Genomic DNA, 24,586 nt, shown 5'->3' with positions numbered 1-24,586 from the left:
ATTGTGCTTTTCTTTTTTACTACACCTTGTTTGTAAATAGAAGAAATATTTACTATTGCATTATGTTTGATTAGAGTCATAACTAGATTGATAGCTCATGTTTCACTTTCTATTCCCCTCTGTCTTTTAGCTCCAGGGTTCCTTGAAAAGAAAGCAGGTAATTAACCTGTCTCCTGCCAACAGCAAGAGGCCCAATGGCTTTGTTGACAACTCGTTCCTCGATATCAAAAGAATTCGTGTTGAGGAGAACCTCTCTGCAGGACAAGGTGGCCTCCAAGTAAATAATGGGCAAAATCAGATTATGTCGGGGACCTTGCCTATGAGCCAGCCACCCCTGAGGAAGGCTAACACCCTGCCACCCCACACACATTCTCCTGGCAATGGTATGTTTAACATGGGCTTAAAGGAGGTGAAGAAAGAGCCAGGAGAGACTCTGTCTTGCAGTAAGCACATGGATGGTCAAATGGCCCAGGAGAATATTTTTTCAAATAGATTTGGAGATGACTCTGGAGAGCAGCTGATGGATCCTGAGCTGCAGGAACTGTTCAATGAACTCACCAACATCTCTGTGCCTCCCATGAGCGACCTTGAGCTGGAGAACATGATCAATGCCACCATAAAGCAGGATGACCCGTTTAACATTGACTTGGGTCAGCAAAGCCAGAGGAGCACCCCCAGGCCCTCCTTGCCCATGGAGAAGATAGTGATCAAAAGTGAATACTCACCTGGCCTGACTCAGGGCCCCGCAGGCTCTCCACAGTTGAGACCCCCATCAGCTGGGCCTACATTCTCCATGGCCAATTCTGCTCTTTCCACATCATCTCCAGTCCCTTCAGTCTCTCAGAATCAGGTTCAGCCTCAGACAGCCTCAGGGGCCAGCCGGGCCCTGCCAAGCTGGCAGGAGGTATCCCATGCCCAACAGCTCAAACAGATAGCTGCCAACCGTCAACAGCATGCCCGGATGCAGCAGCACCAGCAGCAGCACCAGCCTACCAACTGGTCCACCCTGCCCTCCTCCGCTGGACCATCCCCAGGTCCGTTTGGGCAGGAGAAAATTCCCAGCCCTTCTTTTGTGCAGCAGCCATTCAGCCCACAGAGCTCACCTATGCCTGGGGTGGCTGGCAGCAGCAACCAGTCAAAAGTAATGGCTAACTACATGTACAAGGCCAACCCCTCGGCTCAGGGTGGGCATCTGGATGTGCTCATGCAGCAAAAGCCTCAGGATCTCAGTCGAAGTTTTATTAACAACCCACATCCAGCCATGGAGCCCCGTCACGGCACCACCAAGCCTTTATTCCATTTTAACTCAGATCAAGCAAACCAGCAGATGCCTTCTGTTTTGCCTTCCCAGAACAAACCTTCTCTCCTACACTATACCCAACAGCAGCAGCAGCAGCAGCAACAACAACAACAACAGCAACAGCAGCAGCAGCAGCAGCAGCAGCAGCAGCAACAACAGAGCTCGCTTTCAGCTCAGCAACAGCAACAGAGCGCAATTTCAGCTCAGCAGCAGCAGCAACAGCAGCAGCAGCAGCAACAACAACAGCAACAGCCAGCATCCCAGCCCACTCAGCCTGTATCAAGCCAGCCTTTGCTAAGGTCACCCTTGCCGCTTCAGCAAAAGATCCTGCTTCAGAAAATTCAGAATCAGCCCGTCACAGGACTGGGGTATCAAGTCAGCCAACAGCACAGACAGGTAAGAGCCCTCCTCTTAGACACTTAAACACCAGTTAGCTTGATCATCATGCTTTGAGTACCATTACATGTGTGTTGGCACAGGGTCAAGACCAAAGACAGTAGTTGCATTGAGGGATTCATGTGCAGACCTTATAAAGTCTAGGACTTTGGACTTAGGGAGTCCAGAGATAGAGGCTAATGTTTTCTTTATAGCATTACTATCGTTGGGATCTATGATGATCAAAGGTTCTCACTTACTAAGAGGGTTGCATTATTAAACAAAACAGAACAGAAGAATATTACATCATAATTCATGTCTTTAGTGATACATCCAGCTGTGAATCAAGTTTTGACATGCCTGAAGTTCATTCACCCAACCGGTCCCTCAGTCATTAAGTCAGTCCACATCTATAGTTCCTAAGCACCTACTATATATGCAAGATGCCATGATTATGCTCAGTATTGGAATAAGGGAAGGCCAGAGATGATGGAGAATCACCTACACCAACCAACTGCAGTTTCTAAATGACCAACCCATGATGACATATCTGCTCTGACTCCATGGGATACCTGTGGACTGACTATCATTCCTATTTAGGATGTGATCCCTGTCTCCAAGTCTGGAGAGGTGAGACATACTTTAACAACTAGCGTTTTAATAGCAGATAGAAAGAGTAATGGTTTGAGAGCACAAGAGTGGGTATCTTACCCAGCCAGGGGAAGTTAGGGAAGGATTCTGGAGAAAGCACTGCATGAGTTACAGTGTCTGTGTGTTAAAGGATGAAATCATCATGATAAACCTGTGGTTGCCTGATGTCCTTTGGTTAAGATAAAACAAAGGTTTAGTTCAGCCCCAAATATGAACAGTGCAAAGAGGTCACCCTGTTTCCCCAGAGCACATACTGGTGAGTAAGCCGGAAACCCCAGGGAACTTGAAAAAGGAAACTCTTCCTGGAAGAAAGGAAGGAAGGTTGAATTTTGCTCTGTGCATGTAATTTGACAAGTCTACATTATCAGTCTAAACACAAAGACAGCACATCAGCCCATTATGTGTCAAAACCTTATGTCAGGACAGTACTCATTAGACGGTGCAAAGCCTAATTCCAATAGCATTCCTAGAGTAGTTTTCATGGCTACTGCCCAGAAATGAATGCCACGAGCACCACAGACTGTGTCCAGGCTAACCTTTGCCCTAGATGTGGGCCAAGAGAAAACTAGACTCAACAAGGATTCTAAGGCTGTGCACCAAGTAAAGCTTTCAGCTGTTACCCAATTTTAAGTATTTTTAAATTGTAGATTATAGAGAATGGATTTGGAATAGAATCATATATTTTAACATGAACAATTTAAGAATCATTTAAAAACATTTTGGAACCACATTCTAATGCAAAAGGTAGGCATTTTGATTTGGATGATTGTAGGTTCAAATTCTTATTCAGACATTCCAAGCTGTGCAACCTCAAACAATTCACTGAATTTCTCCTAGGGTTCACTGAGTATGATATAATTCTCAGCCCAGAGTTTAGAATAAATTGGCTATTATGATTGTCATAGAAAGAGCAATAAGTAATAAAAGTATTAATTTTATTTTTAAAATTATATTTATTTTCATTTTATTTGGAAGGCAGAAGGACGGAGAGGGTAATAGAGACCTGCTATGCATTGGTTCACTCCTCAAATGCTCACAAATGGCCAGGCTACAGACAGGAGCCAGGAACTCATTTCCATCTCTTACATGGTTAGCAGGAACCCATGTATCTAAGTTATCACCTCCTGCCTCCTAGGGTGACCATTAGCAGGAATCTGGATCAGATCAGAGCAGCCAGGACTTGAACCAGAAACTATGATATGGGATGAAGGTGTCCCAAGCAGCAACCTAACTTGCATGCCAAATGCCTGCCCCCAAAATATTATTTTTAAACAAACACTTCTGTTCTATAGGAGAAGCACTGGAACAATTCCAAAATTCTAACATAAACAGTATTAGGGAAGTAAAACAGAACTATTTCTAATTTTTCCAGTGTTCAATAGTATGGTAAGTGCATAGCAATTTACGCTCCCTGGGCCAGGTCTTCTAATAACAAAAAATGAAAATTAAAAGTAATGAGATAGTGGCCAGCGCCGTGGCTCAATAGGCTAATCCTCCGACTTGCGGCGCCGGCACACCAGGTTCTAGTCCCAGTCAGGGCTCTGGATTCTGTCCTGGTTGCCCCTCTTCCAGGCCAGCTCTCTGCTGTAGCCAGGGAGTGCAGTGGAGGATGGCCCAAGTCCTTGGGCCCTCATCCCATGGGAGACCACGATAAGCACTTGGCTCCTGCCTTTGGATCAGCGCGGTGCGCTGGCCACAGCGCGCCGGCCGCGCCGGCCATTGGAGGGTGAACCAATGGCAAAAGGAAGACCTTTCTCTCTGTCTCTCTCTCTCACTGTCCACTCTGCCTGTCAAAAATAAAAATAAAAAAAAAATAATTAGATAGTAAGGAATTAGCCTTTATTGGGTGCCTACTGTATTACTGGCATGATTGTCATCTCCCTTATTTTTGATATCTCTTTTCACCTATGTGAGGGAAATACCATTATTCCACTATTACAGGTATAAGAAATGAGGCACAGAGAAGTTCAATAATTTTCCCAAGGTCACACAGATAATAAATAGCATTCAGGATTCTGATGATCTACTCCGAAGCCTATGCTTTCAGCCACTAGGATACACAGCTCGCACATAGGATGTATTGAAACATGAATAACCACTGGTGAATCATTGTGGGATCCTTACAAGCGGGATTTCTTCTATCATTGAGCCCTATGTACATAAGTTACATAGGACATTAAATTCTTTGAGGATAAAGAAAATCTTGAATCTCTAACCTTCAGAGCTATCAAAGAAAGAAACATTTTTTAAAACATCTGTGTGATAGTTGACATGAGGATAAACATCATGGAGCTAACCAAAGGAAATAATAACAGGGAATATAGGTAATATATAATCTTTGATGCCTCGTAGGCTCTTGGAGGGGAGGGGTTCCTCGACACCTCCAGCATGCTATGTCGTGTCTCTGGATATCCCACTAATATCAGCAACCGTGGCCAACTCCTGATCTCTTAGTTTATATTTGAGTTTCCAGGACCCAAGCACACAAATGGGTGCTGACAGCCAAATCAACCATCTTCCAGTGCCTTAGGTAAATTTTTTATATTTCCCAATAAATATGACACTTATGATGACCAAGATCATGTTCATCTCTTCAAGAAGGCTCTTAAAGAGTCATGAAAATGGTGGCAGCATATCAAAATACTTCTTCTATAGAAGCAGAGAATGACTATCCCTGTAAAGCTTTGTCTAAGGTTTTAGATTGAACCATATTGTCCCTTCCAGCCCAACAATTCAATAGGTATGATTTTATTTTATTTTTAAAGATGATTGTTTATTTAATTGAAAGGCAGAGTTACAGGGAGGAAGAGAAAGAGAAAGATCTTCTATTCACTGGTTCACTCCCCAAATGGGCCACAATGGCCAGGGTGGGCCAGGCTGAAGCCAGGAATCGGGAGCTTCTTCTAGGTCTCCCAGATGAGTGCAGGAGCCCAATCACTTGGGCCATCCTCCACTGCTTTCCCAGATGTGTCAGCAGAGGGCTGGATGGGAAGTGGAACAGCCGACTCTCAAACTGGTACTCAGGCGGAGGCTTAAGCTGCTATACCACAGTGTCAGCCCCAAGGTATTCAGACACCCATGCGTCTGAGCCTTAAGCAAATATGCTAGAGCTCCACAGTCAAGTAAATATTTTTAAAAGATGTATTTGTTTATTTATAATTAATAATGAGAGAGAGAGAGAGAGAGAATATCGATCTTCATCTGCTGGTTCACTCCTCAAATGGCTGCAACTGCTGGAGCGGGGCCCGGCTGAAGCCAGGAGCCAGGAGCTTCTTCCTGGTCTCCCATGGAGGTGTGGGGGCCCAAGCACTTGGTCCATCCTCTGCTGCTTTATCAGGCACATTAACAGGAAATTGGATCAGAAGTGGAACAGCCGGGACTGGAATCAGTGTCTATGTGGGGTGCTGGCACTGCAGGTGGTGGCTTAACCCACTGTACCACAGTGCTAGCCCCTGAGTATTACCCCCTTGAAAACATTTACCTTAGGGGGTTGTACACATTCTGATAATGGTGCTATTGTTCAAGGCAACTATGGAATTTTCTTTGGGGATTGTCTTCAGAGCTTAGAGAACATTTAGTAGATTATTACCAACACACTAATGTTCACCCTGTTAGGGTGATTTTTGAAAAGAGCCAAGCTGGGTAGTGTTATTTTGGGTCAAAAATAAGGAATAATTATTATATGACAAAGATGCCTTTCAAGTGTGGTGTGTGAAGTTTCTTTGAAGGCAACAGAGAAAATAAATGAATTGCTTCTCAAATGGTAATTTCTAGAGACGATTTTACATATTTTGTGTATTTTTCTAAAGTTTTTTCTGATTCTTATTTCCTCACCCAGTATTTAGTCAAGTATGCTCAACTCAGACAGAGTAGTTTCAACTCTGCCCCCCATAGCAGACAGGTTCAAATGTATATTCTCATGCCAGAACTGCTCAGTCTCCGTTGCTCATGACTGAAGTAGCGGGTAGAGGCAGGGATTAGGAAGTAAGCAATGTTTAAATTTATCAACCAAAGCATCCAAAATGAAAACACTGGCCGTGTATTTTTTTCTGCTTGTCATACTCACTTTGTGTCAAACCTAGGAAGATTTACTATGGGATTTGCTAATTGGAGCCCTTTAGCCTTGGAAATGGTAGAAATCTTAGCTCTCTGCTACAAAACGGGAGACTGAATGTGTTCGTCAGTTGTCTGCCATTTACCCAAGAGATGTGCAAAGACGGCCTTCTCTTTACCTTTCAGAACCCTGAACCCCGACAGCTCCACACGCTCGGGCAGAGACTGAATTTGGGGAATTCTTATGCCTCTCTCCCTTTACTGTATACTCACCCGTGTTCTCCTAGATGTGAGTGATGCCCAAGGGATGGCTGCAGCAGAATTGAATTGTTGGATATGTTCTTATTGTTCCATGCCTGGGGTAGTTTTAATATTTTCTTCAGAGACTGGGAGAACAAATAGTATTTGGTGTTTCTCAAAATGTCTTCAGTGGACTCATCTTGCTAATATTTGAGGCTTGGCAAATGGAGATCCCTCTTGGCTATAATTTTCTTCTCTTCCTGTGAGGGTTATGGGAGAGGGCAGGAGAGGGATGCAATACATGCATTTCTGATTTATCCACAAGTCACCAAATAGTTGTTAAGGTATGAAGGAGTTACTGGTCAACCAGGACTTATGTGGGTTCAATCCAAAAGTGCTTTCCTCTTGAACATTCTTTTTTAGAGTTAAATAATCTGTCACTTAAAAAGTATGATTTTCTTTTCTAACACTGGATCTGTATATTTGGATTCTATATTTGGTTAAGAATGCTCCCATCTCTGAAACTTCTAGGAGGGAAGGCAGCCAGTGAATGGATGGTTTGTTATGACTGAAACATAAATTTGTACATTTCCTCTTCAGTTTAAAGCCAAGTTCTTCAATCATATGTTGAAAACCTCACTGTACTCTCTCCACCTAGCCAAGCTGATCATTCACTAATCTGTGTCAATTCTTCATGCAGATCAGGCAAGTTTTGCAATGGCCTCCTCCACATTTCTTTAAGGTAATATAGATCATCTTAAAGATAAATGCTAAGAATTTTGTTTCCAAATTGGTCTGGGTGGTAGTGGAGGAATTACAGTAGTTCTTATATAATTACAATAGTTATATCTCTAAATCCTTATAGTTGTCCAGGGGAAGTGCCAGAGAAAAGATAGGAACCTTGTATCAGCTGGGAATACCTTTTCTCATGGGAAGATCATCATGAATTCAGTGTTTTACGGTGGTATAACATCCTTTCCACCGCTTTCCTGGAGACTGGCACTTAGCTGAAGAGTCATCCAATTAAGCTAACGCCAAAGCCTGGGTTTAGAGGTTAGAACCCAGTTAGAAGAGGTCAGGAAAATGAAGGGCACCGAGCCAAAGTCTTAAAGAAGACGGAAAACAAGAGCATTCGGTAGATGGTATATCCAGCATCCAAGAATGAGACCAAAAGATTGGGACAAACTTGTGACGGGGACTGAACAGAAATGACATGAAGCTTAGAGTGAAGATGGGATAGAGATACAAAAGTTGCTAGGTGATCATACAAATGACCATGGAGCGTTTGGTAACTTCTCTGACTTACCTTGGCTTCATCTTGGCAAAAGAGAAAAAGCCTGATACAGACATATTATGTGTTGTCAGTGGAGAAATAGGAGCACTATTTTTATGTTGTCATTTTATCCATCATTTAAATTTACAAAGAACAGAAACATTGTTTTTAATACTCTATGAAGCTAGTGCTTAGACCAAGAAGTGAAATGAATTTCCAGAGACATATAATTGGTACTAAGCAATCTTAATTGGAAAATTTAGAAAGAGGGATTTTGTGGAGATTTTTGCTCATCTGCTGTTGTTTTGCTTGTGGGATGGTTTGTTTTAATGTTGGTACCTGCTCAGTGCCATACACAAACAATACAAATGGCAGGTTCTAGCCACTTTTTACAGATGAGGACATGGAGACTCAGGAAGGTCAAATCACTTACTGAGAGTTGCAGTTAGTATTGACCTGTGAATGTAGGGCTGCCCCAAACTATGCTGCATAAAGTAAATATGTAAGGTTTGGGTTATGCTACCAGGGCCTTTCTTGTGGTTTGTATTTGAAATTTAACTTTTCTGTTCATTCTCAGGCAAAATCACTATCTGAGCTAGAATTTAAGTTAATTCAGAATGCAGGGAGGGATATTCAGTCAAATTCACTGAACTTGACATGTCTGTATCCAGAAATCCCTAAGTTTCCTGATTTGCCATACCAGGAACCATGAATGAAGATTCCAGGCTAAATTGAGTACTGTATCATTCTTAATTCTGGCAACAGCTTCTATTCATTCATTCAAGAACTATTTGTCAAGAGCCTCTTATGTGCCAGGCACAAGTCTGTATATTTGTGCTACAACTGAGAACAAAGATGAAGTTGTAGTGCAAGAAGAGAAATATAAAATTTTTAAAGTACTTAAAAATTAAATAACCAGATTTTTTTTTTCAAACTGAGCTATTTTCAACATATCACAGGCTTCTTTTTGCATCTGTTGCTAGGCTGATTTGCAACTGGGATTTTTAGAACCTCTGATCCCAGCTAAAGATGGAAAAAAGACCAAGTAACTGGGTTTTCAATTTAATTTTTAAAGCAAAAGATTCTGAAGTTTTGTTAGATTATTTAAATGATAAAGAAAATTCATTCATTGTCTTTTTCTTTAACAGCATCCACTAGAATTTCAGAATCCTGAAAGTGTCTCAATAAGGTGAAGCTATAATTCTTGCTTTCACTGATTCATATGATGAAAATGTATTGACCTAAATGTGCTAGGAACTGGGGATTGAAGATTAAACAACTCCCTTTGCACCTAGTTGGTCTGAAAGATTAGGAAGACCTGGTCTATCCCCTCAGTGAGCTTTTGATTTGAAGGAAGTATCTGTTCATACAACTTCCAGGTTTCCCATTGGATGTGTATGCTACTTTATCCTAATCCTTTGCAACAAGCTCTCTGTGATAACTGAGTAAAAATCAAATGGGCATTTCTCCTAAGTCAACCAGTTAAAGTTCAATTTTAAATATGCTCTTTCAACCTTTTGCAGAATAGAACTCTGTTTGCTAGATATTCTACTTTCTTTTTTATTTTATTTTGTTATCCTAGTATGCAGTGGATCAAAGCACAATGGAGTGAATCAGTGTAAATCAACAATCAACTCCTGTATCCCTCAATAAAGAAATAAACACAAGAAGAAGAACATGTTAGCCTGGGGATCATAATACATAGGGTTCAACTCCACGGTTAGGGAATGGCTTCTATTATTCTCATTCCAAGGTCTTTGTCTGTGTGTCACATCCATCAGTAAGAGCTGTGCATTTAAAGCATTAGTGGGTAATTTAGCCTGTTGAATACCAAGTTTCCAACCAGAGAAAGAAAGGGTATAGGGTTAAGAAATAGATTTGATCCTGAAGATGGAAATGCAAGAGGGTTAATGGAAAATCTGACAGATATGTAACTGTAATGTGCATTAATGTAGGTGACTCAAACAATCCCCTTTGCACCCATTCTAATTAGTTTTGTCTTTTCTAATCAGATGTCAGTTGCTATCAGTTTGGTAGAAAAGAATGGTGGTTTCTTTTTGTGAAATAGAAGTGAAGCAAAAAACTCCCTTATTTAGCCTGTGCACTAATCAGCAAATTTGCACATTAATGGTTAATTAAAATCAGGAACAAAGACTTGAGATTCAGAAGGTGTTTACTATAAGGAATTCAAGGTTTGAAACAAAAGACTGTACAAATGTTTAGACTACTAAGATCAGAGAGATGTAATGTGAGTGAATCATCTTACTCTTTTACATAGTGTTTCAAGCAGAGGAGACCCAACTTACACACACACACACACACACACCCTGCTTAGGCAGCTGTCGGGATACTAATTAAAAAAAAAAAAAAAGCTCTGGCTGGATATATGCATTTGATGCAATGAATTTGAACAATAAAGCAGTGCCTTATTGTCTAAGCAATAAATTGAGTCAAGCATAGTAGAGGGAAGCCATTGACTGCCTTTCTGTGCTTCTTGCAAAATCAAGTTTTCAAGGTCCCTAAGAATGAAAAAATTGGTTGATCTGTTCCTCCTTCTTTCTACTGCTAATTCACTCCACCCAGAATCACTAGCATGTTCCACTTTTACACAGAAGCTGCAGTTCTTCCACCTTTAGGATACAAGAACTTCACAAACAATGAGCGTTTTAGTCCCTACTGCTTGTAGTTTGCAGGTCTGTGAGTGAACACAGAAAAATGTGTGCCTCACCTTTGAGTCTTTGGTTCACATTTCTACTGTGTCTCTAGAACTTTGTCTAATTTTGTCTTACTTTGCCTGTACCCTGTCTCCATTCACTCTTCCTCTAGGCCAGTTATGAACCAACCTCTTTCCCCAACCTTCTTAAGATCTGTTCCATGGAAGGTATTGGAATAAGGCAGGGGCCAGGACACACAGCCACTGGAGTTCTTACTGGTTACAACAGTTGAAGAGAACTTTCTGGAAAAGGAACCATATTGGGGATGATTCATGAAGCTAATGAGCTGGCAGGCCCATCAACATGGCCTACAATCCCCTGGCACAGATGAATGCACTCTTGAATGGACATATCTCTGGGTGGAACATATCCAGACTAGCTTTGACCATCATCTCTTCTTACTTCATGTGCTTGCTAACTGATTTGCTGTCTTCCAGTCTTGCCAATGTGCAACAAGAGTGAGCATTCTAAAATAAGAATTTGATCATGTCAGTCATCTGCTCAAAACTTTTAAAGGGTCTTCATTTGTCTTAGGATAAAGTCTAGCTCCTTATGTAGCTTATAAAGTGCTTCATGATTTGGTTTCTGCCAAACTCTCCCGATTTCTTGGCTTCCATTCCTAAACTTACTCTTCTGTCAAATCTCACCCATAAACACATCTTTGCCCCAAACTCATACACATTCTGCATTCAGCTTTCTCTGTAACAAATGCCCTCCAATTCCTGAAAAGTATGGTGTTTTCTCTCATCCACTGGTCTTCAAACCTGCTGTTCTTTCTGCTCTATTCTGCTGGCTAACTCACCTCTAAGCTTTCTTCAGTTTCAGCTAACACACTGTCTCCTCAAAAAGGTTTCCCTGGCCTTCCAATATGGATTAGCTCTCCTTCTATGTGTTCTGATAGCTCCTTCCTCTTCCTGTCTTCTAGTATTTGTCACCCTTCTTACCTTGTTCTTCTATGTCTTCCCCAACTCGACTGCAAGCTAATTGAAGAGAGGGATTGTGATTCTCTTGTTCAATACTGAATTCTCAACCCTAACACATCTTCTCCAGGGATTTAGATCATGTTTGTTGAAATGAGCAAATGAATTGCACCATTGACTCACTATCCTTTCTTCTGTTCTGGGGATTTATGGATATAAATACATTAGCCTCTCTTCCTCAGAAGCTAAGAACATGAGCTAGCACTTCTACTTTCCCCCATACCAGTCCTGCCTTTAAAAAATACATGTTTATTTGAAAGGTAAAGAGGGAGACAGTCAGAGAGAGAGAGAGAGAGAGAATGAGAAAGAAAGATCTTCTATCTGCTGGTTCACTCTCCAAGTGGCTGCAATGCCTGGGGCAGGGCCAGGCTGAAGCCAGGAGCCTGGATCTCCATCCAGGTCTCTCATGTGGGTGTAAGGGCTCAACCACTTGGGTCATTTTCTGCTGCTTTCTCAGGCACATTAGTAGGCAACAGAATTGGAAGTGGAGCAGCCAGGACTCAAACCAGCACTCATATAGGATCACAAGTGGTGGCTTAACTCACAAGTCACAGTGCTGGACCCCAGTTCTACCTTTCCCATGGACTTGCAGTCTTAGTCTTCCAGTTCTCCTTATCAGAGTGGTAAGCTAGAGAATTCCCTATTAGGTGACCCATAGATAAAGCTTGTGGGAGGAGATTCTGAAGAGGGAATTTGGATACAGGCTGAACTGACCTATATACAAGGTATTCTCTTCTATTCTAAAGGCAATGAAAATTATAGAGAACACACTGGAGAGGCCCAGCCTAGGACAGGAAGACCTTCGTTATATCTGTATACCAAAACCAGAGATTTTGATGTTCAGTTGCTGTGGTCCTAGGAAGTTCTTGCTAACCTCAGAATATCTCTGAGGAGTCACCCAACCTTGCCTTGTCTCCTTGCCCTCCACATTCCACTTCTCTAAGGCCAACATTGAACTTCAGCTATTACTCCAGAGGAATTGTTCCATTAATTATTGCCTTACATGTTTACTCTTTCCTTTCTCTGTATCTTAAAACATGTCAACCTCCAGCATCCTTCAAAAATTATCTTCCATCAATCTCATATTCCTTTGAACCAGACTGAGAACCTCTGCAGTCAGCATGATCCCTCTCTCCCTTCCCTGGTGCTATGGCTGGCTCCATTACATGACCATACACACCCCTCCCTCTTCTCCATCTCCACTGCTATGGCTCATAACTCTCTTCATCCTCTTTGTTTCTGGCTACCTGTCCTTTCAGTTCATGGTTGGACAGTGTGTCTTTCTGCCCTGCTCCATATTGCTTGGGACTGAGGCCAAGTTTCCAGCTATCTGAGTTTCCAGCTATCTCTGTAGCTTCTACCTGGCCTTCTCCCTGGAATTACAGTTTTACACAAGATCCAGCTGCTCCTTGGAGTTCCACTTCACAGCATCAGCTCTCCTCCCTATAAATGCCTTTTCTGCAATCACTGAGTGATCCCACCCCAGCTGGGGCATCCTGTTTACCATCTGAGATAGTTCTTCAGTTGTCTTGGAACCCAAGTCTGTTGCCCTCCTTTGAGTGTCCATGTCGCTGTAATCACCCCTTCTTGAGCTGTGGAACAAGCAAGTTAGTTTTTTCCTCTTCTAGTGTCCATAGCACAGTGCAAACACAAGAGAACAATTGTTAGCACAATGCATTATGATTTGTTTCCATCTCTGGTCTATTGAAATGTGAACTCCTTGAGTTGGAATAAGGAATTTCTCCTCTACCCACCCCAAACTCAGAAAATATTTGGCTTCCATTGCTTTCTACCTTGAATTGTCTTTAATCCCATACCTTAACCACTGAACTACTTTAAAGTTCTTGAGACTAAGATCTGTATGTCATTCATCTTTGTCCCTCCAACAGCTAACAGAGTATCTTAAGAGAAAGTATCATCCCATGGGAAAAGAAAAAGGAGAAAATGGAAGGGTAAAGGAAAGTGGTGAAAGAAGTAATGATGTGTGTGTGTGTGTGTGTGTATGTGTGTGTTATAGGCTGTATCATTTTGAAATCAAATTAAATTAGTTTGAATAAATTCTGATCACAATCTAAGCGTAAAATGCATATTATAAAGAATTTATGCATTACCTATTTCCTAAAATGTTGTAAGCATCAAAGTGTTCATGTGACTTTGGCCAAGTTTCTTAAATTCCCCGAGACTGAGCTCTGTGATCTATAATGAGAATGACAACTCCTTTTTTTGCAGGACTGTTGAAAATTTTTCATGAAATAATCCATGAGGTACCAATAAGGACCTTTACCTTGTCAGCAATTCACAAATGTTAATTCATGTCTCTTTGCAAAACAAAAGCTCTCCAGTAACACAATACAAAGTAAATGCTAGTAGATACCTGCAGTGGGTGATTTCAAAGCTAAATCCTCATTTCACTCAGAGTTTCCAGGCAACTAAAGCAAAAATAAACTATGTGAGGATATAGATCTTTTGTTTGTTTTTTAAAATATAAAAGAAAGCACACAAATTCATGAATGAAGGCAATTTTTTTTTCCTGGAAATGGATTCAAAGGTATATTTATTAAGGGAGAAATTAGGTAAGATGGTGGACATCCTCCAATGGAACATTTCTGAAGACACCATGGGACTGTTTACTCCGATGTTTCTGTTATTAAGCAGCATTATAAAATCCAAGGCCAAAATATTAGACTAATTCAGTAAAAACTTTTCCCCAGGAAGCTGAGATAATGTGGTTACATGTATGTTTTCTGAAAATCTGTTTCAGTAGTTTGTATGCTTTGTGTTAGCAGGAACATTTCTTCCATTCTTTCTCCTCCAGCCTGACCTTTTCTGATTTGCCTGTGGCACCTCTCAGAAATCTTTAAGTTTCTTCCAGACTGAGTTTGCAAACCAAGTTTCTAACTTAACCCATGAATAGGGTGTATTGAACTTATAGGAATGCATAATTACAATGCCCATTAAATTATCTCACATGTGTTTCTGAGGAACCCTTGCATTGCGCAAAGTGGATTAGCTCTGAGGAATGTCTACGTCGGAATCAGATGTCAGGGAGAGCTCTCAGAAACCTTGTAATATGCTACAGTCTTCCGCCTCCATAAAGAACAAAACTATAAACTTCAGGTGTGACACCTCTGTTCTGTAGATGAAGTTCACTCACATTCATGAAAAATCCTGCAGTTGGTATAGTTATTTATCACTGGACAATTATTGAAGCATGGACTGACTGCAGCAAACCATCCTAGCTGCTAATAAGTGAGTCATGCCATGTGCCGGAGCAGCATGGGAATGAGACACAGCACATCCAGCCCCAGACTTGTTGCTAAGTATTTTAGCTTTAGTAATCAGGCCTTGCTTACTTCCTTTGTTAGAGTTGTATTCCATAATTCTGAATTTTATCATTCTGAAATGTAATTACCAGCCTTATTTTTCAATGTATTTTCACTTTCCTTAATGTAACACATGAACATAATTTGAAAAGATAATGCTAAAATACAAAACTACTTCCTCAGCCCCCTCTCCCCCCCATTCTTCTTAGTCTCTAGAGGAAACCATTTTCAACATGTTTATTTGCTTCTTCTGCTATATGCCAACAGATTTCTTAATTCATCCTTATCTGATATCTCTTGATTTATTAAATATAGACAATATTTAGTATTTCTTATTATAGCAAATGATTTTAGTTCTAATTCAATCTTTTCTCTGTCACCTGTTTCATCACAATACAGTTTGATTGAAGATTTGGTTAAATCCATGTCAATGTTTTCAGAATTTATGAAGAAATAAATAATATTCATTGCCAAGATAAGCAGGAAACTGTAGTTATAATTCCTATCCATGATTTAACAGCCCTCTTGGATACATCTTCCCAGGAACCTACTATCCCCAGCAACAATCCTGATGAGTGTTCTGTAGGCCGGCCGATACAGCTGTCACCCTACGACTTCCTGCCACCATCCTACCACTCCCTTTCTTTTCTCTTCCTTATTGGAGTCCCTTTACTGCATCCCTGCGTTTCTGTTTATTTGCACTCTCATTTTGCTGGACTGTATCTGCCGGTAGCTTTCTGACCATGGGGATGTGAAATGGAAAATCTTAAACTTTCAGGTAATGATAACCCATTTGAGGTTATAATAAAAGAGAAGCATTCAAAAATCAATAAGAAATATTATTAAACATATTACATGTACTGATAATATGTTTGGTGCTACATGGTATTTAAGGAGCACCTACTGTATGCCAAGCATTTTTTCCATGACATTCTTAGGAAATAGGAATAATTATTGAGTTCAGAGTGGCTTGGTAATTTGCCTGAAGTCACACTTGGTAGGTGGCAGAACTGGAATTGAGATCCATGTATGTCTGAGTCTAGCCATACTCCAGACTGCCTCTCCTAGCCAAAAAGCATAAATGCATAATCCTTGCCCTTGAGGAGTTTTCTCAATCATGTTTTTAATCCAGTGCAAGATAATTGCTATTTTCTGGCCCAGTTTGTTCCCTTTGTGTGTGTGTGTGTGTGTGTGTGTGTGTGAGAGAGAGAGAGAGAGAGAGAGAAAATATGCTTGTATGATTTAACTCTTGTTAATACGTCTATTTTCATAGTCCTATGTACATCAAATTTTTATTATTATATTTTTCCATGAAATCCTTAAACAGAGTTATTTCCAGAGGAGATTTCAGTTCTTTATCCCCCTATTTATTAGGTGTTAGGCAGTTGCAGTCTGATCTGGTTACAGCTGAAAATATGTTACTGGTTTTGCCTGCTCCCTGGTGGATTTTGGTTTCTGTGCCAGTCAGTTCATTTACTGTCACTTATCATATTTAGCTCCTGCCTGAGGGACTTCCAGGGTTACTGGTAGGGACGTAACTGAGTTTAAGGAATGATACCCGCTTCTGGCTGTGAACTGAACCAGCAGGTAACTCCAGACTCTTGCTCCTTGAATTCTGAGTTGATACTCTTTCTCGGAAGCAAAACCCAGGAGTAAATACAAGGGGTAGAAACATACAGAAGAGTTTTGAAATGAGTGAAAAGAGGTAGAATCACTGTGTGTGCTGTTGTATTTAATGGATAAGTAACCCATAGGCCTAATGTGCAAGCAAACCAATACCACTGATGTGTTTCCTTCGTGGTATTCTTGCTGGCATGACTGAAGTTCTCCAACTGCCTTTTTCACCTGGCAGCCTTGATGCTTGACATGCCACCTCATTAAAAGAGGGAAGTGCTTGAGCTATAGCAAAGGACAGAGCTCTCTGCACACTCCCAGCTCTCTCCTCCAGCAGTAGCCTGGTTGCTGTTTGTATGAGTTAGCCTTTTGTTACAGCAATAAAGTACCTAAGATGAGCAGCTTATGAAGGAAGGGGGTTTATTTTGGCACACAGTTTTGGAGGTTCACAGTCCAAGGTCAGTCAAGACCCAATGGGTCATCCATCCGGTGAAGCTGGAGAATGACAGTAGCAGAGCACCTGTGGAGCGTCACATGGTATGCCAGGAAGACAATGGCTAGGTCCAGCTCAGCTTTTAAAACCAGCTTTCTCCCAAGAACTACCTTCCAAGGGCATACCTCAGTGACCTAAGGAGTCCCCAGTAGGCAGATCTCCTATACACCACAATTGGCTCAAACCTCTACCATTCTAGCCCCACCAACCCGAATGTCTGTATGAGTTTGGGAGCCAAATCCTGTTTAAACCATTGCACTGGTCCAGTGTCATTGTTTTCAGAGACAGAAATCCTTTAATCCATTTAGAAATTAGAAGCAGGTACTAGCTTTCTAAACAGCCTCTGCTTTTGAAATTGTTAGGTTCCAGAAGTTCATTTTTATTTCCATTATTTGGCACTCTTGTGCATTTTTTAACACAGGAACAATTTAAACAACATTTATTAAGTCCTCAGGCTAGCCTACACAAAGTATTTGACTCACATGGACATCGAGCTGTTAGGATAGTAACATGACTTCCAGAACATTACACTGTTTCTTTGAAAAAAGATTTGTCCAGTGCCCGTTGATTGAGCCTGGCACAATGGTGGAATCAGGAAAACAATCTATTGAGTGAAAGGGAGAGTTACAGAATAAGAGAGAAATGTGAGTCCCAGATGTGCACAGAGCACTTTGCTATGGAAACCACAGAAAATGGGCATCCAACTCAGCCTGGCTCCAGGTTCTGAGCAGAGACTAGCAGCAACTTCAGCTACATCTTCATGGAAGAAGCAGGCCACAAAATCAAGGGAAGGAGGAAAAGACTAGCCAGCGTAACACCAGTGACAGAGGACAGGGCTCTCCATTTCTAGCAATCCTCTGTAGCATGGACATCTACAGATTGGCTATCATCACAGGGCCTATGACTGCCTATGCACACTAGTGTTGAAGACTGGATTTTGTGTATTTCATGTAATTGTCTGTAGTAAGCCAGCAGGTCTATCTTAGTCTGTAAAGAGAGCACCAGGCAGTAAAGAGTTCACTTCCAGGGGTGCTGGATCCAGTGGCCTCACCAGGCTGTACTCTGGACCCCACACCAGCACTGGGAGGAAGGACTTGGTCAATGAGACTGTGTCCACAAAACTATTTGCTTCTGAAAAGGCAGCAGTAGTCTTGCAGCCAAGTGATTCCTAAAATAAGGATTTGACCCACGTGTATGATGAAATTGAAATTGCCTACAGGGTCAGAACAATGGGGTAGAAACTAGGAAAGGGATTCCAAGGGAGAAATGAAAGGAAATTTAAGCCAAGAAGTTCATTTGTGTCATCTCTTCTGGTGTGTAAAGATACTTTATAAGGCAATTTTAACTCTGATAAGTTGCCCGTTTCTGTTTGCAAAACCAAACGAAGTCAACTATTCTCATAAATCTCTCCATTCGTTTTTCCTCCTCCTGTTTCATTCGATTTGCAGGGGGGCGGAGGGGAGGATCTTATCTGACTATTGTAAAATTCTTTCACATTTTTCAGAATACTTGAAATGGAGTGCATATAAGTAAGTGGATGTGAACTCAGCAAGGATCCCAAGGCATAAAGGTCAGACTCCACAAGGACCGTTTTGAAATGGAAAGAAAGCACTTCCAAGAGTCGTTTACACAGAGGGTTGAGCTGAGGTCTGATGAAGAGTCACATAGGGCCCTTTTCCGCATGCTTAGAGCTACCCGTGGGTCTTTGTGAGCTGGGCACTGCCGGACACCCCTCCCCAATCCACCTCGAGTGCTCATATTCTCCAAGGAAGACAGAGGCAAAGTGTGAGAACCTCGGGAAGCTGTTCCTAGGCATGTGAGGGCAGCCTGGATTTCCATGGGAATGGGAGTCCCAGCCAAGTTCAGATGCCGAGGCTTCCCTCAGGGACCAGAGCCCATCCTGAGCGGAGGAAGTTGCTGTGAGAAGTGAAGCAAGCAGCTCTAAGACTGGGCTCATGTCTTAGAGTGCGCACTTGTGTGTGTGTGTGAGAGAGAGAGAGAGAGAGAGTGAGTGAAAAGAGAGCAGCCCTGCACTGTTGCTCACATGATAGTACACATGAAGTCAATTTAAACTTCCATGGAGAGAAAACAGTAAACAGAGGAAGCGGGGAGCTGCTGTATGTTTCCTTGGCTGGCGTATCTGCTTGTGCATGCGTTACAAGGCGCACACCATTCACACCTCCAGGGTTTGCATGGATTTCTCACAGCCCTGAACATCTCTGAGGCTCAGCCTGGTGGTATTTCAAATGTGAGGTGTGAGGGGGACACCTCTCAGCCACAGAGCCAGAGTAAATCTCAGTTGTAATTCTTTTCATGTTAAGGGTTCCTCCCAGTGAGGCACTGCGCTGAGGGAGGAGGAAAAAGAATCCATGAACAAGTTGGTTCTGTAAATAAAGATGGGGACCTACAGAGCAGGGCCTACCAAGGTTCACTTCAGGATTCAAGTTTAGGGAAACAGAAGACTGCAGAGCAAGGCCGCTGAGCTGAGACAGATTAGCATATGACCAACTTGAAAGGTGCTGTCTGAACACCAATTAGTTGGAGTAGAAATAGTTTTGGCCTTGACCATCGTAGCAGATGACACATTAATCAGCATGTTCTCAGCCACAAACCCCAGCAGTTTTTCCCGTAACCTGAAAAGACAAAGAAAAAGAGAACTTGGGGAAACTCCTATTCATCAGTAAGGTTTCCCCTTAAACATCACTTCCTATAGGAAGCCATTCAGACAAATCCACCCCCACCCAACTTCCCCTAGCTCAACTCTTGCTCTTTACACTATGCCTTCCAGAATTATCTATCTTCCTCGACAGTCTTCACCCTTCAGTCAGCAGCACCCAGCACACTCCGTCACACTTCGCAGTCGTTTAAGTATGTGATTGAGGATTGATGGAGTATAAGGGCTTGTATGTGAGGGCAGGAAAATGAAGAAGACAGAACCTCTTTCCTGTCTGAGAGGGAGGCAGATTGTAATGAGACATCCTAGAATTTGCCACATTTTGCAATACATGTAAGCACAGCTACTGAAAAGGAGAACAAAGAGAAAGTTGAAGCTTTGAGCATTCCAGGACAAAATGGACAACTATATTAGCTTCTTCTCTGATTCATGAATTTTACTGATAATAAATACTCAATACAATCCTATTTCCTTACATTTCATGTTTACTACTAGGAGAGCACAATCTCAATTCACTTGGGGGAATATAAAATCAGGAAGGAAACATGAAATTTTATCAATATCAGCTCAGGGAGATTTTGGTATTAACTTTGGTGTCTGACCTTGAATTTCTGAACTTCAGAACTGAAAGAGGATACATAATTGACTCTGAAGTGAAGCCTTAAAGAGTAAAATCGAGAGTTGTGCTTAAGTTTTCAGATATAGATTTTATTTTTACATAGTCCTTTTGCCGCTCTGCCATCTAGTTCATTTTTTCAGAGGATACTCAAATGGAAAGTATGCCATGGCATTCCTTGGCCTCCCCACTCCTTACAGCAGTATGTACTGAACACTCCTGGTGTGCTTGGCCTAACAAACAACAGAAAGGAAGTGAAGGCTCTTCCCCGGGTTTTGCTGTTTTGATGAGAGAGAGCCATTTAGAAAGATAACTTGAAATCACAGACCCAGGAATCTAACTTGTATGCCAGTGTCCAAAAGGATTGGAATTTGTTTTCATATTGGGATGTTGGTCAGTCCACCTTCCATTCTTCTCACAGCATCCAGTGGGGCTGTCCATGCTTGATACCAGAGACAAACAAACAAAAAAGCCCACAGAAGCAGATGTAAAGGCACATGACTCCAGGTGGACTTGAAGCCTCCAGTGTTGATCTACACAAGGAGACACAACCCACAGACTATACTCCACATTTCCTCCAATAGTCTAGTGAAGAGCTGAACCTTTTGTTACCGTTTTCCTCGGGTTTGGGATTTTTTTTTTTTTTTTGAGAGAAATCACACTTTGCAGATGTCAGATGGAACTCCCATGTCAACAAAAAGGCAGCAAATTAGCATTTTATAAACAGAAAGCAGTGCAACAGCAGTTTCTAGGTAACTCTGTGAATCTGGTAGGCACAGCGTGTACTGTCCTTCACACACGGTTGTAGTTTGAGAATCTGAGCTTACTCACGCCGTGGGTCTTTGGTGCCGTTGACTAGCCAGGTGGCCACACACAAACAGGTACCACTCTGCTTCGGTTTCTCCAGTTATACGATGAACTAGACCTAGGTCATCAGATGAGTGGGCTCCAGACATTTATGTGTATATTTTGTAGCAGCGAAGCTGATAGACTTTCAGTATTTTATCTTTCTGCATAAAGATATTAAATATCAAACAACTACTGCCTGTATCATGATTATTTTGTGAAAAAATACATTTTCATATTAAAAATTTGAGCACATTGCCACGAAGTGATGGTCCTTGAAAGTGAGCAGATTTAACACTTTGGTAAAACTTATTTTTCCCAGTCATAGAAGCAAATGAAAACTTTCTTGAAAAGGGATACAAGTCCACAGGACACAATTAGACTGTCCGATCTACATGGCTGCTTCTACCTGTACTGTTCTAAGCACAACCAGAGATCTAACACCTTGTAGTTTGCTACACCGAGGTGTTACCACAATTTACAGTGTCCAGCAAACTAGCAGGTGAAAGGCAATGCCAACCACATTGTGTTACTCCCATCCAAGAGAGTAGATCTGTTTCACTCCATTAAATTGTCGTTGTTTTCAGTAGCTGTGACTCTTCTAATTAAAAGTGAATCTAGCAACAAGAAATCAAATAATAAGAAATGGAAGAGATGTCAAAGTGACTGGAGAATATAAAAGCAAAACAAAAGCCTTTTCATGAGGCTAAACTGATGATTTTGCCCAAAACACAAAAGTAAAAGAAAAGATTTACAGCACAAAGAATGTAATACACTTCAGTTAAATTATTCAACATTCTTACAGTATTAATGTGGCAGCCCCAGTTTCATTGTGAAATTAAATACACAGTCTGTTCCCTAAGATTGTACTTGGTTTCCATAATAGTTTTAAGTCCTCACAGATTGGAAATATAAATATGGAAATTTATGGTTATCAATATTTTGTGCCAAATCTTTAGAGAAGGGTTTGGACTAAGGTCTCAAAATACTTTACTGAAATGGAGTCACCAAAAGAAAGCTTTAGCCTTGGAGACACATGGAGAGGGTGACCAATGGGTTTATCACATTGGGAGACTTTTTTGTGGATTTGTATTCTTGTTTCCTGTGGCAGTGCAGAATAAGAGGCCGGCATTGGCTTCATTGCTTTAAACACACAGACGCATTGGTGGGATATGAGATCTCTGGTCCCATTCTGGATTCATTTTGCAGTAAATCTGTTTTTAAAGTAAAGCTTTTCCTTTAGAAAATGGTCCTCTCTTTGAGGTGATCTCTGCCCAGTTGAGACTCGGTCTCCTTCCTTTTGCTCCTTGTTGCATACAGCACCCTGGCTATGGCGTAAAAGTAGCTTGATTTATTTAAACTGTGTAAATGTGCCAACATAGGTTCTGAATTTCAGAGGCGGTATGAGTCTTAGAGGTGTTTGTAATAAAATCATTACTTCCTTTTTACATATGTAAGAGAAAGTCACTGGCTTATTTAAGTTCATTCACTAGTGAGAACCCCGGTTAGAACTGTGATCTCCTGATTTCCAGATCAATACTGGACCCATTTTCATCCCCCGGGGCCTCTCTAGCATTTGAGTATTAGAAAGTAAACACAAAATACCATGCAAAAAGTATGCACCACTGATCCATATGCAGTCAAGGCAAACCCTGCAGCAAAGTTTTCAGCATGCAGAAATGTGGCTCTAATCTTCAAACAAGAGCTGTCCTCAGTAAATGGACTAGGCAGGAGCACTACAAATCAGAAATGGTGAAACCTGCTGGAGAATCAGAGCGGTTCTGCAGCTACTTGAAATTCTCAGGGCTTTTTATTTTTTAATTATTTCCAGGCTGAACTATTCAAATACATCTCTGTGTGCTGCAAAATCCCACTTAACCTGGTTTTCTTTATCTTTTTAAATGCAAGATACATTTCTGTGGATTTCTGGTATATTTGCTTCAACAGACAAGATAAATGAAGGCAAGACTTCTCCCTAGCAATGTGCTGGTACAATTAGTGAAGACTGCCTGGAGGGATGATTTTTCTATTGCTCTGATTAGTCTGATCGACTGCATATGAAGACAGCCAATCTTCAAAGTGGCTGGTGGCAACATGTCATGGTGACCTCTTTTAATACATCTCTGTACATTAGGCATATACAAGACAGTCGTGGGTAGAGAAAAGGAAACACAGCCATTGGAGTAATGCAGATGGGGAAGATGAGATTTGGTAGCTAGAGAATTAAAAGAATGGTCTAAAATCCAGTCCACTTAAGTATCTGTCTTTTCAACCCATTGTTACAAATGAAGTTACATCAAAACTGGAATCTCACAAAGCTATAGCCTACCCACTCCACTTTCTCACTTGAGAATTCCAATCCTGTGCATAGTTACTCCTAGCCTTTGTCTACACCCCATGTACTTGAGAGTCCAAAGTAAGACTTGAACACACTCTCCTGAATCAGTAGAAGCAAGTGTTCAGTGTTACCACTCCAGGATATGCTGTGGACCCCACTGATCAGCACTGCCTTGAGCTACATATCACATCACCACTTGGGCTGTGGATCCCTGGGTCATTCGGCATTTACAGTGACATCTCTCCCTTTCCACACAGACCTTTCCTTCCCTGGGTCACACATAGCCACACTTGCCATGCTGGCAAAAGTACTCTCCTCTGACTCTGGTCTCAGGGTTGAATCACCCTGTTTATATCAGACTCTACATTCTTCATAAAGAATTCATATTTTCTCCCTCCCTCCCTCTATGTCTGTCTCTTCTTCTCCCTCTGTAAATCTGCTTTTCAAATAAATACATAATTAAAAAAAAAAGAAGGCCAATGCTGTGGTGTGGTGGATTAAGCCACAACCTTCAGTGCCAGCATCCCGTTTGGACACTGGTTTGAGTCCCAGCTGCTCCACTTCCTATCCAGCTCCCTTCTGGTGGCTTGGGAAAGGAGCAGAGGATAACCCAAGTCCCTGGGCCCCTGCCACCATGTGGGAGACTCTGAGGAAGCTCCTGGCTCCTTATTTCAGCCTGGCACAGCCCCAGCCATTGAGACCTTTTTTGGAGTGAACCAGCAGATAGAAGATGTTTTTCTGTCTCCATTTCCCCTTCTCTTTCTGTAACTCTGCCTTTCAAGTAAATAAATTTAAAATTTTTAAAAACATAAAGAATTTTGTCATTAGAAAGCTCTAGTGCCTGACAATTTGGTTTCCATCAGACTCTTCTCTCATTCTACATATATACACGCATAGCTGAACATCAGTTAAGGATATAATGCAAGCCTCCACCTACCTGATCCTAGGAGATGCCTTAGCCTTCCTGTGAATACCTGAAGAAAAGGATCACCTGTTTCCACCCAGCAGGTCTATTCAGAACCTAGCTACAAGAGAAATGCTGAAGTAGCAACAAATTAATCAGTGACACAGAGGTAAACAAAGCCAAAGACTGTTA

At 41.6% G+C, this 24,586-nt stretch overlaps 1 protein-coding gene across 1 annotated transcript in view; it reads left to right on the top strand.

The window, feature by feature from the left end:
* Positions 1–24,586, top strand: part of MAML2 (mastermind like transcriptional coactivator 2) — a 379,493-nt gene that overhangs the window by 247,661 nt on the left and 107,246 nt on the right. The window contains exon 2 of the mRNA XM_002708435.6: positions 131–1,696. Coding sequence (XP_002708481.2) covers positions 131–1,696 — 1,566 coding nt within the window. The remainder of the gene's footprint in view (positions 1–130; positions 1,697–24,586) is intronic.

This window comes from Oryctolagus cuniculus, chromosome 1 (genome assembly GCF_051225735.1).
Source record: "Oryctolagus cuniculus isolate XC-2025 breed Fujian yellow rabbit chromosome 1, ASM5122573v1, whole genome shotgun sequence".
In the NCBI taxonomy this organism is placed as follows: Eukaryota; Metazoa; Chordata; class Mammalia; order Lagomorpha; family Leporidae; genus Oryctolagus; species Oryctolagus cuniculus.
Note: the sequence above shows the minus strand (reverse complement) of the source record. Positions and strands in the feature narration are given on the sequence as shown.